At 39.2% G+C, this 18,218-nt stretch overlaps 1 protein-coding gene and 1 long non-coding RNA gene across 2 annotated transcripts; both read right to left on the bottom strand.

The window, feature by feature from the left end:
• Window positions 1-270: 270 nt before the first annotated feature.
• LOC125904345 (uncharacterized) lies at window positions 271-1,277 on the bottom strand. Its single transcript, XR_007451437.1, has 3 exons — window positions 1,225-1,277; window positions 1,057-1,121; window positions 271-931 (listed from the first exon to the last, which is right to left on the bottom strand). It is a non-coding gene; the product is annotated as an uncharacterized LOC125904345 (long non-coding RNA).
• A 3,000-nt stretch (window positions 1,278-4,277) lies between these two features.
• On the bottom strand, window positions 4,278-17,738 carry psmb4 (proteasome 20S subunit beta 4). Its single transcript, XM_049601637.1, has 8 exons — window positions 17,579-17,738; window positions 11,123-11,249; window positions 9,132-9,211; window positions 8,900-9,046; window positions 8,568-8,649; window positions 5,425-5,541; window positions 5,145-5,233; window positions 4,278-4,429 (listed from the first exon to the last, which is right to left on the bottom strand). The coding sequence occupies exons 1-8, from the start codon at window positions 17,704-17,706 to the stop codon at window positions 4,417-4,419; spliced, it is 783 nt and encodes a 260-aa protein (XP_049457594.1). The 5' UTR covers window positions 17,707-17,738; the 3' UTR covers window positions 4,278-4,416.
• Between the last annotated feature and the right edge of the window lie 480 nt (window positions 17,739-18,218).

Raw genomic sequence — 18,218 nt, 5'->3', positions numbered from 1 at the left:
CAACAGCGGCCTGTTTGGACAGCGAAAGCGAAAGTATTCAAATACATGTTTTATAAATACGTAGTTAACATTTCTGTCTATTAAATATGTATGATTATTATACAGTCTAGATAAGAACAAACATTTTTAGAGGCTCTGCAGAAGTAATTATATTTTTATGTTGTTTTTTTTTGTACAGTTTTTATTTTTATCAATGTAAAGCAAATTTCTTAAATCGTATGTTGTCAAAGAAACTTCTGATATACAGTTTTGTTTTTGGTTAATATTTTAAAGACTTGTTAAATCAAACACACTTTGTGAGGAAAAACTGACAACTATTTTTGACAGGAATCTGAGAATTTATTGTGGACTGCAATTAAAAACAAATTTAATTGAAAAAAGTTATTTGAAAAAAATATTGTTCTAAAAAATGTCCGGTTTCTAGAAGACACCATCAGCCTGAAATGGTTAAAATGTACACATTACCACAGGATGTTCATGTGAGAGGAACAGTAATGTCCAACTGAAAGTAAAATACACTGCTAAAAAAAAATAAAGGGAACACATAATCATCACAGTGTAACTCAAAGTCAATCATACTCCTGATATCAACCTGTCAAGTTAGGAAGCAATACTGATTGTGAATCAGTTTCACCTGCTGTTGTGCAAATTGGACAGACAATAGGAGGACGGGAGATGCAATTACCAAGACGACCCCTAATTAGGAATGGTTTTGCAGGTGGTGGCCACAGACCATTTCCCTCTCTGTGTCCTTTCTGGTTGATTCTTGGATAGTCTGCATTTTTCCAGTGCCTTCACCACTTGTGGTATCATGAGGTGGTATCTGCAGCCCACAGAAGATGCTCAGCAGGGCTGGACTGGGACAAAAAATCGGCCCGGGCATTTTGAGCCTAGTCCGGCCCACCAGGTATTGATGGAAAGACAATGAAGCCTATGAATGAAAACAAACTTTCTTGTGACACCGCTTGTACACTGTCTTGTTGGTGTATATGTACTTGTCTAATAAATTTAAACCTACACCATCCTCCCAGTCCCATTATTCTATACAGTACTTACTTAGAAGAACCCAAAAGGCTGCTTAGTCTAGTGAACCTCCTGAACAATGAACGTATGGTGGGATCCTGAAATTGGACAGTGAGGAATAGAGGTGAGACATGATCATTGATGAATATTAAAATGAATAAATGACAGATTTAGTCATATTTTCATAGACTGTGTACTCACCACATCAATAAATAGCACAGCAACACATAATACTTCCTCAAACATGGCAACCTTTAAAAAGTGAAGGGATATTTTAAATTGAATGGAAACATGCCCACAATAAAAAAAAAATACAGGTAATTATTATCCATAAGAGTTTGCTGTTACATGTCAGTAAAAAAACAACAACAATAAGATAAAAACACAACTTATCTAGAATAAAGAGGATATTTATGTGTAAAAGACAAGTAGTTACTTTTAACTCCAAGCCACTTTTATGTTAATGAGCAGCATCACATCTCCTGGCAAATCCTAATTTGATTCAATCTAAATTATATTTGCAAGTGGGTTTATGATGAATACTAGCCTCATCATTTGGTTTTACATGAACATTTTTGCTCTGTTGAGCTTTAGCTGTTTCAGAGTAAAGAATTACTGCATAGTGCACTTATATCAATTAATAGACATTGAAATATTTTACTACCTAACTAATAAAGACCATACTTAACTAACTAAATGAATAAAATAAAGTTACTGAAGCACTAAGATCACCATCACTAGTATAACATCACAGAAACAGCCCAGCAGTAGAGAAACCCCATCATGCTGCTCAACAGCCAGCTAAATTGTTAAATGGCCTACTCATAACTATGCTGTGTTAAGAGTTAGCAAGCACAACGAAAATAAACTATTAGGGCTGTCACTAATGATTATTTTCATTGTCGACTAATCTGTCGATTATTTCTTCGATTAGTCGACTAATCATTTCATCGAAAAATGTGTTAAAATGTTGGAAAATATTGACCTGTCTCGCCCAAACCCCAAAATTACGTCATCTAATGTCTTGTTTCATACTCATGCCAAAGGGTTTTAGTTCACGGTCATGGGAGAGTGTGTAAAGCTGCCAATAACTGAACGTAAGAAGCTGCAGTAAGAGTATTTTGGGTACTTTTATAGTACTTATCTACGAAAAATGACTCAAACTGATTAGTCGACTACTAAAATAGTCACCGATTATTTTAATAGTCGATTAGTCATCGATTAGTCGACTAATCGTGTCAGCCCTATAGACTATCAACCAAACTTGATTCATATCTGACCCAGGCAGACTGCAGTTCATCACTTCTTACCTGAAGTTCAAATTCCCCTCCAGTCGCACCGACTGTGCCGTCGTCAAAAATGCGGCGGCTGCGGGTCTCTCCTCCTCCTGCCTCCCCTTCGCCTCATCCACCTGCTGATGGCCACCTCCGCCATCATTACCTGCTGCGGCTGCTTTGGATGCCAGTGCGGGTGCGGTCACTGATGCTGCCGCTCAAGAAGCTCCGCCATAGCCAGCAAACATCTGTGTTATTTTAACACATTTGGCAGCATCTTCCTAAAGGGCTTGTCTCTTTTTCTCTCTTATTTTTTCCACACCTCCTTTGAGTTTCTTCTCAATTTTGTCAATCTCCTCTCTCTCTGTATGATTGACTGGCAGCCGAGGCCCATGTGGGAGGGGGCATCGGCCCTCGGCTGTAATTGGTCCAGCCCAGAATCAATCATGACTAATAGGCTGATCTACCAGGTTTGTGTACCAATAGGTATCATGACACGACTAAACAAAAAAAAAAAAAGGCCCGGCCCAAAATTACCATCGGCCCACCGGGCAAATGCCCGGTATGCCCGATGGCCAGTCCAGCACTGTTGCTCAGGTAGTGCAGCTACTCCAGGATGGCACATCCATACGCACAGTGGCCAGAAGGTTTGCTGTGTCTCCCAGCACAGTGTCAAGAGCATGGAGGAGATACCAGGAGACAGGCCAGTACACCAGGAGAGGTGGAGGTGGCCGTAGGAGGGCAACAACCCAGCAGCAGGACCACTATCTGCTTGTTTGTGCAAGGAGGAACAGTAAGGAGCACTGCAAGGAGCACTGCCAGAGCCCTCCAAAATGACCTCCAGCAGGCCACTGGTGTGCATGTTTCTGCCCTTACTGTCAGAAACAGACTCCATGAGGGTGGCATGAGGGCCCGACGTCCACAAGTGGGGCCTGTGCTCACACCCTGGCACCGTGCAGCCCGATTGACATTTGCAAGAGAACACCAAAATTGTCAGATTCGCCACTGGCGCCCTGTTCTCTTAAGAGATGAGAGCAGGTTCACACTGAGCACATGTGACAGACGTGACAGAGTCTGAAGATGCCATGGAGAACGTTCTGCTGCCTGCAACATCCTCCAGTATGACCGGTTTGGTGGTGGGTCAGTGATGGTCTGGGGAGGCATATCTTTGGAGGGCCGCACAGACCTCCGCGTGCTAGCCAGAGGTACCCTGACTGCTGTTAGGTACCGGGATGAGATCCTCAGACCATTGTCAGACCATATGTTGGTGCAGTGGGCCCTGGGTTCATTCTGATGCATGACAGTGCCCGGCCTCATGTGGCTGGAGTGTGTCAGCAGTTCCTGGATGACGAAGGCATTGATGCTATTGCCTGCCATTACCCAGACCAGATCTGAATCCAATCGAGCACCTTTGGGACATCATGTATGGTAGCATCCACCGCCACCATATTGCACCACAGACTGTCCAGGAGCTGACTGATGCCCTGATCCAGGTCTGGGAGAAGATCCCCCAGGAGACCATCCGTCGTCTCATCAGGAGCATGCCCAGACATTGTAGGGAATGTATACAGGCACGTGGAGGCCATACACACTACTGAGCCACATTATGAGTTGTCCTGAGGAAATTCACAGAAGTTGGATCAGCCTGTGATCTGATTTTTTCACTTTGATTTTGGGTATGATTCTGAATCCAGTCCTAAATGAGTTAATGATTTTGGTTTCCATGAATTGGTCTAAACGAATTACACTATGTAATCAATAAAAAATTTTTTCTGAAATATTTAATTCATCGAGATCTGGGATGTGTGATTGAAGTGTTCCCTTCATTTTTTTTGAGCAGTGTATAATATGGTGTGATGTGCATGATTTAATAAGCAAAACTTTAAATGATTTATCTGGGGGAAAAAGGAACATTTGATTTCCAGTTTAAAGTTTTTAAATGTCAACCACATTTGTTTAAAACACAAATGAAACCAAAAAAACAATGCAATTCCTTTTTTATTTATTACATTTATTTTCCATCATACAAAAGTTAGAATAAACATCAGAAAAAAACTAAACTGGGTTAGATAAGTTGCAATTGTTTTTGATGGAAGGCTTCATCAGTCACACCTCATCCTCATTCAAACCCACTGCAGAAAAAAAAACATGATTACAATTACAACTTTTATCACCTTAAGGTTCATTAATGACACTTGAAAAGCAGAAATATATATAATTTTTTCAGACTGCATTTCATCGCTAATCCTCTTGAGAAGCTCTGTCTTGTAAGTCTTCATCAATGACTGTGACCAGTTCAACAGAAAGATTTGTTTTCTCTGTTGATTTCAATAAGTTTAGGAGGAATCAGCAGATATAATTTTTTAGTATTTCACACAAAGAAACTAAATTTTATTATGAGGCAAGTCTGGAAAAAAATAGCAAACTGTTTCTGATAATGTAAATTTTATTTTGATTTGTTATATGAAAGGATAAAACTGTTCAATGACTTTAAAATTCAAATTTAATTTTAAAAATCAACAGCAAACAGTTAATATTTGCTTCAACATCAGTATCAGGTTTGTCTCTGCTAACAGAGTGCCAAATCCTCCACCTGCTTCTCAGTTAAATTCCTCCAGTCTCTCCTTGTTACATGTTGCCCTTCTTTCATCAGATTCTGTACAGCTGGAGGGTTTTTACTGTTAAGAAGCTGCACACTCTGAGAGCAAACTCTCAGCTGGACTTAAAGTTGTTCTACATCCGTACTTGAATATCACTGACACTTTGCAAAACGACCAACTATTTCATTTTATTTGACTGTTATCATGGGGAACCTTATGGGGACCATCCTGCGACCTTTGATCTTACCTGACCATGTGAGCGATGTCCCAGTTGGTTTCTGATGACAGAGGTCCAATAATCTCCACGCCCTCTTCTGTTACTATGGCGATCTCATGCTAAAACAAAAACATCACGTAACTCATTAAACTTCACGGCAGTATACGTGTGAAAAGGAGACCGATAATATTAAATGATATGGTCAAACCAGTCAAGAAGTGAAATATAAACTATATAACATTAGCAGTTACCAACAGTACTGCTTTAAAACAGCTGACTCAGGATCAGTCTACAGGTTAAGTGAACTCACCCTGTTGTAGGAGCGAGCGTCTCTGTAGTAGAGGACTTTTAGGCAGCGCTCCACCAGCTCCCGGGCCTCCTGCTTAGTGATTTCCACCTTGTTCTCCACCACCTCCCTCATCAGAGGCTAAAACAGAGGCCAAACACTATTTTGAGTGTTGTTTCTTTTTTGTTAATATTCTATATTTAAATGTAATAACAGTTAAATGATAAAATAAACTTTAACTGATCACCAGAGGGGACTGTTGCAGCAGCACACTAAACAGTTCAGGTAAACAGAGAAACTACAATAAATAAATAAATATAAGAATAGAATAAAAAATAGAAAATTACACAGAGCATATGGAGATAAAATTAAAAGGTAAGGTGACAGTGGTGTGTTGTAGTATGATATAAAAGCCTACGTTAACAGTGTACACAAGACAGATGGTACGATTAAATACTGTTACTTGGTGTTTAAGTGTATTAATGTGGAGGTGTTATATAAATAGAAAATAGAATATGATGCAAAAAACTGTGCTAACATATGAGCATGTAACAGCATATTAGTTTCAGATATGAGTATACAGTGAAAGGCAGTAATATAATATATAACAGTACAAGAACATACCTTTAAACAGAGTATCAATTAAAAGAACAATGTGCAAACAACACAACATGGAAATAACACAGTGAAGTGTAGTGTGATGAAATGAAAGCTAATTGACATACGTTGACATTGTCATACAGATTACTGTTAGTTTATCATGTTGATCTGTTCTGTACGATATCTATTGCACGTCTATCCGTCCTGGAAGAGGGATCCCTCCTCAGTTGCTCTTCCTGAGGTTTCTAGGGCTGACCCAAAAAATTCGAAGCTTCGTTCAATGGCACGGGATTCGATTGTGAAAAAAACAAAAAAACAAACAAAAAAAAACACCAAAAAAAAAGAATATTCGGCCTTTTTTTTCCCTCCCGTTTTTTTGGGGGACCTTGAACGCAACACTAACCCCATTAGGCCCTGTAAAGAAGTCATCTAGTCTGATTGTTGCATGAATTGCCTAATAAAGTTTCACAGTAAATCAGAGAACAGGGATATTATTATTGCCACGGGTTATTTGAAATGGACAAAGGTAATCTTTACTGGTGAGTTAAGGGAGAATAGCTATCATGTAATTAAGAAAGAAAGAAAACATCTCCGACAAGGAAATAGAAAGCCTGACGTGCAATGAATGGAGACCTATTATCCTGCTTGAACACAGACGACTAAATTCTTTCAACAATGTGACTCAAAATAATGATAAAATAGATTTTATTGATGTAAAATAATATGCTGATGGTGACATTTTCCACTGGTCCGTTGCGCTCTGAGTCTGGTGTCAGTGACACATGCTGCACATCTGTCTGCTTGCGCTGCAGTGCGCGCAGAGGGTTTTAATTTTTAGTGTTAAATCAAAAGTTAAACACTACTTATCAGCAACCAGAAGTGTTTTTTCATTTGTGAATATTTTTATCTTAATTCTAGGGTTGCAAGAAACTACCTTTTCACCATAACTCTTAAGTTATTAACTTTTTTGGACTTTTTTTCGCCTACTGAATGTATACACATGCTGCTTTTGCTATTTAATGACAACTGTGAAAAAAGACTGACCCTGCTGTACAGGAACCAGTGAAGGGAAGCAGGGAAACTTTGCAGATATTCAACCAGCTGTATGTCATCGCACTGTGCGCAGACAAAGCCAAACACTGTTCATCTGCACACACTGTGATGCCACACAGCTGGATCAATATCGACGAAGTTTCCCTTTATATTCATTGTCTTCTGTCACGATCACCAGTGATGTGGTGATTCAATTTTACATTGTGATCTGTAACCTATAGTTTGGCTTTGGCTTCTATCTTGGTCTTTTTAGCCTGTTGTTGCTGCTCAGTCAGTTTGACATCCTGGATATATCCTTCAAGCACATTTTGTAGACCCCTCTGTCTTGCTTCTTTCTGGAATCACTATTTCACTTTCCAAAAATATGATAATATTTCCTCGGGGGAGTGCAGTTAGCTCTGTCCATCACAAAGGGGCGGAGCTTAGCAAAAGGTCAATTACTGCTTGGATGCCTACAGATGGAATTATTAAGAGGGTTTAGCCAGATAAGCTGTTCGCTAATTCATGTTAATTCAATGAGTAAACCAACAAAATGTAAATTGCCTGTTTGTCTGTAACTCGACGAAAAATATTCAGTGAGGTAACACGCTCCACTCTGTTACACCACTGTACAGCTCTTTTTCTCTGCTTCTATGGCAGCTCGACTCCTCTCCCCACCATGGATGTATAAAGAACACTGTGTTGCTGTCTCTTGTGTGTGCTGACAAATGGATGAGGAGAGACTAATTGCTGAGGTTGAAAAATATCCAGAGCCACAAACCTTGACCCACAATCCTGTCATTATAAAGACAATGACAAAAAAAGATACTGCCTGGCAAGCCATGGCTCCTGAGATCACTGCTGCGGCAACAGCCTTGAACATGGGGCGCCTGCTCTATCCACTAAGCCACCGACACCCCATGAGATCAGTAGCTCGTGAAAAATGAGATGTCAGATTTGTGTCTACAGGTGTTATTTCCATGTGTCATATTTTAATTTAATGTTTGTTAAGTATAAATCTAAAGGCCCTGACACACCAAGCTGACGATCGGCCGTCATTCAATGTTAATGCATCTGTTGCTCTAGTCTTTGCAGTGTCCTGTACTGTTGCCCCTCGTCAGCCACTGAGCATTTTTTGACACGTTTCCTGATAGTTTGTGTTATTGTTCACTGGCGCAAGGTAAATATGCTCTGTTCTCTGAAAATTGGATTGTTTTGTTAAAGTGCTGACTGGCTAACTAGCATCAAGATGCTCTTCCTGTTTCCCTTTTTGAATGACGAATACAGCTGACCGCCATCTGCTGGCATGGAGAGGTATTTCCTCTTATGCAGGCGCCAATCCTACATGCAGGTTGGCCGTCAGCTGTAGTCTTTGAGGTCTGTTCATGTGCGACTTTTTGGCTGAGACACTGATACAGCAGTCAGCTCTCATTGCCACTAGTTCTTTGATGTCGGTTTGGTGTGTCTGTCGGACTGTGTATCAACAAACTTTCAGCTGCAGTGTTAACAGGGCTTTAGTTTACTGACTCACCCACCTGAGCCAAGTACGCTCCAAAGCCTGTGGCCACTGTTGGAGCCTCATAGGCCACACCCAGCTTGTCCACGTAACCTAGGAAACTAGAGGGAGGCAAGATGGCCGACTGGTTAACTGCAGCTCACAAGATGCTGTTTGTAATAATAATAATAATGATAATGATAATAGTAATAATAATAATAATAATAATAATAATAATGATAAACTTTATTTATCTTTTTCATATTAAAGTCACAAAGTGCTTTATGGGGTTGAAACAGGAACAAAAATGTTCCAGGACAGCAGTGAAATAGTGCGACAATTACAACACAAATTCATTTACAGAGCACTGACCTCTCTCCGTTGTAGAAACCTCCGATCACCACGGTGTTCCACAGAGGATTCATCCTGCTGCGACGGTTGTACATCACTCTGGTCAGCCAGGAGTGGACTGCCTTCGGACTGTAGCTGTGACCATCACCAAGCAACTCCTCGTCAATGCTGACAGACAAAAAAAAAAAAACGAAGTTCATATCTGAGCACGGAGCAGCTCTACATGCAGGAGGTTACATTTCTGTCAACTTACACCATCTGCTCGATGATCTGCTTCAGATGCTGGTAGTCAGCGTAGTCTCCTGAAGCTCCCAGGATGGTGCTGTTGTTAACCTGAAGTAGAGACACATCCAAAACTGTCAACCCCACTTTTTGGACCGCCTGCCTGAACAACAAGGAGCTAATGATTTCATTAATTCATATGTTATAATATATAAAAATATGAGTGTTAAGTACGGATGTCCCGATCCGATATCAAAGATCGGTATCAAGGCTGATGAAGGCTTTTTGCCATAGCCCACAGGAACGGCACTCCATTATGTTTCTCTCTCCAAGTGAGGATTATAACATATGACGCTCACATAATCCGGTCCAAATTAATGTGTATTTTTAAGTGCTTGTAGATCCACTCATTACTTAAAGTATATGTCATATAAAAACATTGAAATTTAAGGTGTTTTGATGGATTCAAATCGTCACCTCATGCACTGAGTAACATTTCTAGTTAACATTCCACCTTAAAAGTTGCCAGCAGTCTGCCCAATTAATTTAATTATTTTTTCACAGACTACAGCTGCTGTAAGAGGCAGCAAAACATCCCTTCATTTTATAGTTAAAGTTTACTAATATACAGTGGTGGACAGTAACGAAGTAAATTTACTTGAGTATCCGTACTTTACTTGAGTATTATTTTTGGGGGATACTTTTACTTTTTCTCCACTACATTTGAAGGACAAATATTGTACTTTTTTCTCCACTACATTTCTATTGATGCTCTCGTTACTCGCTACTTTTGCTCTTACGTCAGCTGATGAATTTTCTTTTCTGTCTTAGCCGTACTGCCGTACCTGTACTACGTCATGCTTAAAACGAAACTTAACTTTGGCAGTTCACATCCACATCATGTGATAGTGGTGTCAATGGCTTCAGCAGCGCTGGATGAAGAAACCAACGGAGAAACTTCCCCCAGCCCCTAGCATCCGTGGCCATATCTCAAGCCCATGTTCGAGGTTTTTGATACAAAGAATGATTCGTATCAGTTGAAGGGTTTGCTGTGTTTACCGCAAACAACTATATCACGGCCTACAAAAACTCGTCTTCCAACTTGAAAAAGTATGTTGCAGTATGTAACTTAGCTAAAAGCAAATTTTCACTTGAAATACATAGAAAAATCTGCCAGTGGAGCAAGGCTTTTGTTCTTATTACAAGCAAAAAAGATCTTGCTCCACCGGTAGATTTCTCTACCTGTTTCAAGTGAAAACTTGCTTGAAACAAATGAAAACTGGTTAAAAACAAAAAACAAAAAAACAAAAACAACACCTAGTGAATTGAACTGAACCATACCGGACCGCTTGGTGGAAACAGGGCTTTATTCATGTATGTCATGGTGTTATATTCATTAGATTTCTCATATATTCACAGCTGTAAATCTGTTAAAGACCAAAGCATTATTCTCTGCAGTTGCAGCTAGACACATTTTTAGAACCGAACAATGGCTGACAAAAAAAACTAAGGCAGTCAGAAACTATTACAGTTCTTTGAAAGAGACAAACGCCAATGCAGAAACATCAGCTGCTGCTCTGGACCACCAGAGAAGAACTGATTATTGTAATTACTTCTCTTAAATGGTCATCTTCCTTATCTACAATTATTCAATTCAAATGTGTATCTAGTTGATCTATGGCAGAGATTATCAAGGTGTTTCTGTAGCACAAATTATTATTTTCTATTTATGTAACAAAAGACCTCATTGTTCAACGAATAATATTTTAATTGTTAAATCTAAGATGGTAGATTACTGTTCTAATCTAACAGATCTAAAACTCCTCTCTTGTGCTGATTTTTCACGAGTGTAAAAAACAGGCTGCATTAGATTATTCCAAGGGACATAAATTAATGGGTCCCCTCATAGTGTATTCTTATAAGGAAGGGGTCCTTGGTTGAAGAGCAATCGATAACCTCTGATCTAGGGGAAATGCTAAAATGTGTTTGCTACAGTTATGTTGTGTCTGCAGAGACCATCACCTTCATGAGACGTGAGATGTTCCTAAAGCGGGCCAGAGAGCCGTACGAGCCCAACATGTCTGCAGCAATGATGACGCCCCCGGTGAACTTCACTCCGAGCACCGACGTCCCGGTTACCATGGGGTTACTGCAGGGAGACAGGGAGGAGGTTCAGTCTCAGAAGGGCTTTCCTGATATCTCATCAATTTACAGCTTAAGACCAACACATTGGCAGACAAGCTCGCAATTACACTGTATCTGTTCATAGAAACCGTTTTCCTCTGGAGATTAAAGAAGTTTTAATAACTTGAACATGAGTTTTCTGGTAAATTATATACAAAATAAGAAGATGTTGAAAAAAAGGTGGATTTTTATCACCTGAAATATATTGCTGGCAGTGTGGCCTATCACACAAGGATATACAATTTACAGAAAATAAAACCCCAAAGGTAAATACAAATGTAAGATGACAAGTAAGCGAATTTTTCATTGTGTAATCCAACATTTCTGATGACCCAGTGTTTCTAAAGTTAAAGCTGCAGCCATGTTTGCAGTTCCAAAATCTGATAAAACAATCTTTATATCATACACTGGATGCTTGGGTTAAACAGTGCTTTAGAAGTATAATGATTTGTTCTGTTATCAAATTTTGACAGTTTAACTAAATTATGTCACTAATCACATTCAAGTAAGATTGAAAGATTACCTGAACAATCAAACAATTGTTTGTATTAAAGTAATACCTTACATTAACGCACATCCTGGATTATTATATTTACACATTGCACCTATTTGCTCTACTGTGAACTTTCATACATCCCCTGCTTGATATTTTGGCACATACTGCACAAAACTGTATCGCCTATTCTGTAACAGCAATATTGTGCATATTTATTATGTTATTGTACTTTTTACATGTATCTCTCAATTTTATTATAATTTTCCTATTCTACATTTATGTTCTGGAGTGTTGCAGCATTATTTATATTCCTCTTAATATGATTTTGTGTGTTTAATGTACGCACTGAAAAAAAAAAAGAAAAGAAAAAAGCAAATTCCTTGTAAGTGAAAAATGTTCTGAAAGCAATGAACGTTGTCCATCATATTTATGTCTGTCTGTCTGTCTGTCTGTCTGTCTATCTATCTATCGAAATTCCTGTGCACCTGTCTACTACAAATTTATATTATTTAATTTATATTCTAATTTTTGCATAATGTTAAGTCTTCTTTTTCTTTAAATGCACATTTTTCAAGGTTTTACCTATAAAGCCCAATATCACAAATCACAATTTGCCTAGGAGGGCTTTACAGCATAGGACATCTCTCTGTGCTTTGGATAAGGAAAACCCCCAAAAAACCCTTTAATGGGGGGAAAAAAACAGGAGGAAAAATGGTAGAAACCTCAGGAAGTAACTGAGGAGAGATCCCTCTTGCAGGATGGACAGACGTGCAATAGATGCCTTGTGTACAACTATGTTCAACTAAAGCAGGGCTGGCCAAAGTTTTTTTTTGTTTTAATGGGGGCCCAATTAGATGATTAAATCATGTGAAAAAACCCAGGAGTTATTTCTAAAAATCCCGTACACATGAGACAAACGACTATTTCACCTTCTTAATTTTTCTTTGCTGGTTTAGTGATTGAATGCAACCTTTCAGTTTCACTCTTCAAAGAGAACTCATTTTGAGGAAACAACAACAACCTTCATTAATAAACTCAATAAGATAGAGAAAACATTTTAAAAAATAAAAGTAGTGAACAATAATGTTATACAACAAATTAGAAATATTATCTTAAACTGCAGAGGAAAAATGATGTTCAGATGCTTTACAGGTCTAGAAACTCAAATAAATCTACAAAAGAATTTATCTGTTGAACTCAAATCGCACGTAGATGTATGTATGAACTGGAACATCTGCTGATTACCACAATTCTTGTAAGGCAAGATATAATATACATTTAAACGACACAGATGCATTAAATATATGAATTTGCAAAAGATCTGCTAAGAGGTATAAGATTATACAAATTATTGTTTGAATGTACTTACCTTTAATTTAAATTCTCTATATTTATTACATTGTTTATTTCAATTATTTATTTATTATTATTCATTTATTATTTGCCGATATCCAATATGACAATATCTTACAACTCATTTGACAGATAACCAAAATCGATCATCACGTGTCTTCTGTAGTGGAATTAACATCATATTATGCATGCATAATCTTATCGTGGTGGCCCACCAGCAGATGGAGACATGAAATACAGTGCTTTTCAATGTATGTAGTATTTATCAATTGGGCAAAACGAGAAAACGCATGCTGGCTGATTCATTTTAGAGCAAATATTGGTCAATACCACTGACATACCGATATTATAGTGCAACCCTAATTATTTAGTACTTATGTAATATAATCATTGTCTTATCCCTCAATTTTTGTTTTAGATATTTTATGTTTTAACTAACATATCTATCTATAGCCACCTTATTCCTGTAGAAATGATTTTGAGTGCAACTAGCAGTAAACTAGTTAGTCCTATAGACTGTCTGAGGTTAGTCCCAGTGGCTACTCTTGGTGGCTGACTGCCAACACTGGCTCTTTTCTAAAGTAATTTGCCTTCAGTTAAGCACATACCGATTTATTTTTTAACAAATAATTAACTAATGTTAACTTGGCATTTTCTAAAATGTCTTTGCAGAGCTCTGGTCATGCACTGTCCATGTCTGTAGTGACTAACGACCTGTCTAAGCTAAATTTTTGTCTTCAGCAACTGTGTGTTGTAACCAGAACAAAAAGGGATTGTTCCTGTCGCAAAAGGTACAACTGATATGAGAAATAAAATCCCAAGAGTTTCATGAGTAGTGAAAAAGTATTAAATCAGAATTTGCAGAAGAGAATGACACCTAGACTGACAGGTCCGTCACTCAACGTCAGTACATGATATCCCCGCCTTTACCCATCTGACTTCATTCTCAACCTACATTAGAAAACTGCTCAGCAACATACCTTGAAATATGTATTTAGTCATTAGGGCTGTGAATGTGTTACTGATTTACCGTACTTCCTTTATATCATATAAAAAGATTGATGCCAAAAGTCTTTTACAACTACTTTATATTACTATTACTGAAGTCTGCTGCTAAATTCAGAAGATAAAAACATGTAAACTGCGTCGTTAAAGCAGACGAAGGGAGGATTAGCTGGGAAACATCACATTTATTCACTTTACATGGAGCTACAGTTAATACTAAATTATATTGAATGTTAGCTGAATGTGTTAGCATCTCTTAACAAGCAATCAGAAAAAATAAATAATCTTCAGAGGGAGCAGATGTTTACCTTAAGCTAGCTTGGACCATGTCAAAGTTAACAATATTTTAACGGAGAGAGCGAACTAATTGCTGTCGTGCTCAGTTAAAAAGGAAGAAAAAACTATGCTTTGAGATGGCTCTCGGAGGTGGCAGAGGTATGATCACATAATCCCGTTAGAGCTGTAACAGGTGTTGTGTTCCACGTATCTATCTATCTACATATATAGATACTTATATAGATAGAGAAATAAATGTGTCCATCCTGCTTTGCTGATTGTAAATTGTGTTCAATAGTTATTGGCTGTGTTTCCCAGTTAAGAGCGATCTTAAGACTTAAGAGCACAGTTAAGAAACGTCCTAGCTAAGAAGGGTTGCTAAGATACCAAGTTTCCCAGATGTGTTCTTAATTCCCTTCTTAGGATCGCTCTTAAGATCGCTCTTTAAGAAGCTCTTAACAGGAGTTGTCCACTACTACAGCGCTGAAATTAAATCAATCGATGTCAGGCAAATCGATCACCCACCACTTAATCAAGTAACACAGCACTGCTACCTAACGCACTAACTCCCTGCTGCTTGTGTGTATGTGTGTTCTAATGATTCTAATAAAAAACTAAGACGATAAATATTTGACCTATTTCATGATGAAAACAAGACTACTAAATAAGAAGTAATCTTGGTAAGAGAATCATGAGGAAATGTATTATATTTAAACAAAAAACACACAGACGCCTTGCTGAGGCCAGTGATGTCTCCCACCACCTCCAGGAAGCTCCCCACTGCGTAAAAACGCAGCGCAGCCAGGCACTGCACCTCTGAGGGCCAAACTGCACCGGGTTGCCCTCCGGATGTGTGGAGACACTAGTTGATGAGGCCTTGTATCTCAGCATGGGGCAGCCGGTACTTCATTTGGACAGCCCAGTCTGACAGCACATCGAGTGGGCTGAAGCGCTGACGCACAAATACATTTACATATACGGTTTGGCTTCGCACACGACGATGCTGTTGGTTAGCAGCGAGAATATACTGTAAAGCAGCCATGGTATCTCACACGTGTGATGTGGCAACGCCTTTATATAGAGTAGCGGGTGGAGCATCACTTGATGAGGTTCCAGCTGTGCTCAATTACACCTGTCAGTTGCCTGATATCTGAATGCGGCAGCTTTGGAGGGTGGATGTGTTTCTGTTGTGCCCTGACGCATTTTTTGGATGCGGTAAACTATCTCATGTGTGCGTACAGATGTGGAATATGTGCGGACAAATTATAATAAATGATAGTTATGATTCATTTTAGTGTCCCTGATGTGCACAGCACATAGCCTACAGGAACACACTTGTTATTCATCATACTTATTTTTCTTCTGCCAGATTTCGGTGCGTAACTTGTGCCACAGCTTTGAGCGCACATAGGGTCTTAATAAAACATATAGATTCAAGATTCAGAGTGTTTATTGTCATATGCAAAGTAAGGACACGCGTTTCCCTGCAGAATGAGATTCGTTCTTTTCTGTCACCAAATAATGCTAAACAATATAAATCTGAAGTATAAAACAGATCTAAATACTTTAAAGTAGGGATGCACCGAATATTCGGTAACCAAATATATTCGGCCGAATATTGCAAAAAAACACACATTCGGTATTCGGTGGAATAAGTTAAAAGCAAGGCCGAATAATAGTGGCGTGTTTTGATAATGCAATCAAACAGCGTGCTGTGACGGGCTGAGTAAAATGATGGCAGTGTGGCGATCCGTCTGTCACCGCACTCGCATTTGTGACTAAAAATAGTTTTGAGCGAGCACAATAGGCTTAAATCACTCAGCACGCTGTGCGAGCAGCCTACAGATTTCAACCAGCAGTAGAAACAAAAGGCAAATCCCACCGATTGTGGGTTGAACGGGGATCACAGACACAGACAGTAATGTATTCCTGTCAAATACGGCGGCCATAGGCTTACCACGACGGAGAAGTCGGCTCCAATAATATCCTCTTCTTGGTGTCATGACTGCCCCAAAGTACCTGAACAGCCGAACACAGGTATGTGGCATGTCAGAGGAGAAACGAGCCGTTCACGGCCCACAAACCTCACCGCACTTTAGGGACTGTTCTTTACTTATGAAGGGGAGGAGGGTGGCTGGTTGATTCTTATTTTATTAATTTATTTTGATCCCCCCTATGTTAATCACTTATTGATGCTGTTTTTGAAGTATGAATAAGTCAATAAGTAATTTATTCCACTGAAACATCAGTGATGTATTACAGAAAAGTGATTTATCTTTTTATAAATGACAAAAGGCACATCTGCCTCATTTTCACTGTGGTATAGTGATACTACTCAGAACCGTGATACTTTCACTGGTATCGTACTGTGGTCCCAATTTTGGTACCGTGACAACACTAATCTGGAGGGGGTTCATCTGCAAAAACTAATGAAAAACTAAACAACAATATTTGGTATTCCGTACTCGGTATTCGGCCAAGCGTTTAATATTATTCGGCTTCGGCCACAAATTTTCATTTCGGTGCATCCCTACTTTAAAGCGGTATAAATATATACGGTGCGCACTGTTTTAACATCTCCTTGCAAAGTGTAATATCAATTTGCCTGACGCAGCTGGATCTGTGAGCGTTTGGTCTAAGAAGACTGTTAAGAGTGGGTCAGCTCGATCTTACAACTCCTTCTTAGTTAAAGATCTTCTTAAGCTAAGAGCGATCTGGGAAACGCGTTTTTCTTTCACGGGCAGCTTAAGCGTTCTTAAGAAGCTCTTAGCGCTAAGAGCGATCGGGGAAACGCGGCCATTATAATTTTAGTAAACCTGAGTTTCCTCCAATGTATTAGCCGTCAGTGGCTAGCTAACACAGCTAACAGTTAGTCAGCAAAACAAAGACAATAAGAACAAAATACGATTTTGTTTTTCCAGTTTTAAAATGATCAATATTGGTCCTTCCCTACTGTTTTAGTTTATCAAATATGTTCTTAAGTATCTTTATTTAACTGTAAAAGTGTTAAAACGGTGTAAACCATCAGTTAGCTTAGCATCAGTTAGCTATGGTTTCTCCATGATGATACAGCACAGCGGCGGAGCACAAACCGAAACCGACAGGGGAGTTCAGGCTGAAATTAACGGCACGCAGTCTCGGTTCTGTCTGAGTAGATCACTCACAGTGTGTGTCTGACCGGCCCGCATGATGTGCCCGGTCCGCTGTTGCTGTCGCCCCCGGGAAAAGAGTAAAACTGTCCGGGCTTGGGTCCGTTCTCCCAGAAATTTAGCTTCAAACCGCTTGACTCCATGTTGGAAATACTTTCAGGAAGTGACGACACAGTGTCTTCTTCTTTCGTTTAATGGCGGATCGCAAGCAACGTTCAGGTGCATACCTCCACCTACTGTACAAGAGTGTGTAGCGTCATATCCCCACCTCTAGATTCTACCCATCAACTGGGTCTCTTTCAGAAAGCTGAATAATGCTTTCCTTACAACTTGGATCTTTTCTCTTTCCCCTTCAGTTCCAGCCATTCATTGTGATTGTTATGGTGAGGCAAATTATGATTTGTGATATTGGGCTTTATAAATAAAATTGATTGAAATTGATTGATTGATTTTTTTTTCAGAGCCCTTTTCAGCTACCTCATTTCCCTTCACCCCTGTATGAGCTGGCACCCAGCAGAACTGTACCTCAATTCCACCCCTGTGAAGTCTGAACAAACTGTGCTGTACTTCAATGAACAAATCTTCCCTGATTATGCTTTTTGACTGTAGGCTTTCCAAAATAGCAACTGAATCTGTACATATCACCACCCTATCT

Source organism: Epinephelus fuscoguttatus, linkage group LG17 (assembly GCF_011397635.1).
Source record: "Epinephelus fuscoguttatus linkage group LG17, E.fuscoguttatus.final_Chr_v1".
In the NCBI taxonomy this organism is placed as follows: domain Eukaryota; kingdom Metazoa; phylum Chordata; class Actinopteri; order Perciformes; family Serranidae; genus Epinephelus; species Epinephelus fuscoguttatus.
Note: the sequence above shows the minus strand (reverse complement) of the source record. Positions and strands in the feature narration are given on the sequence as shown.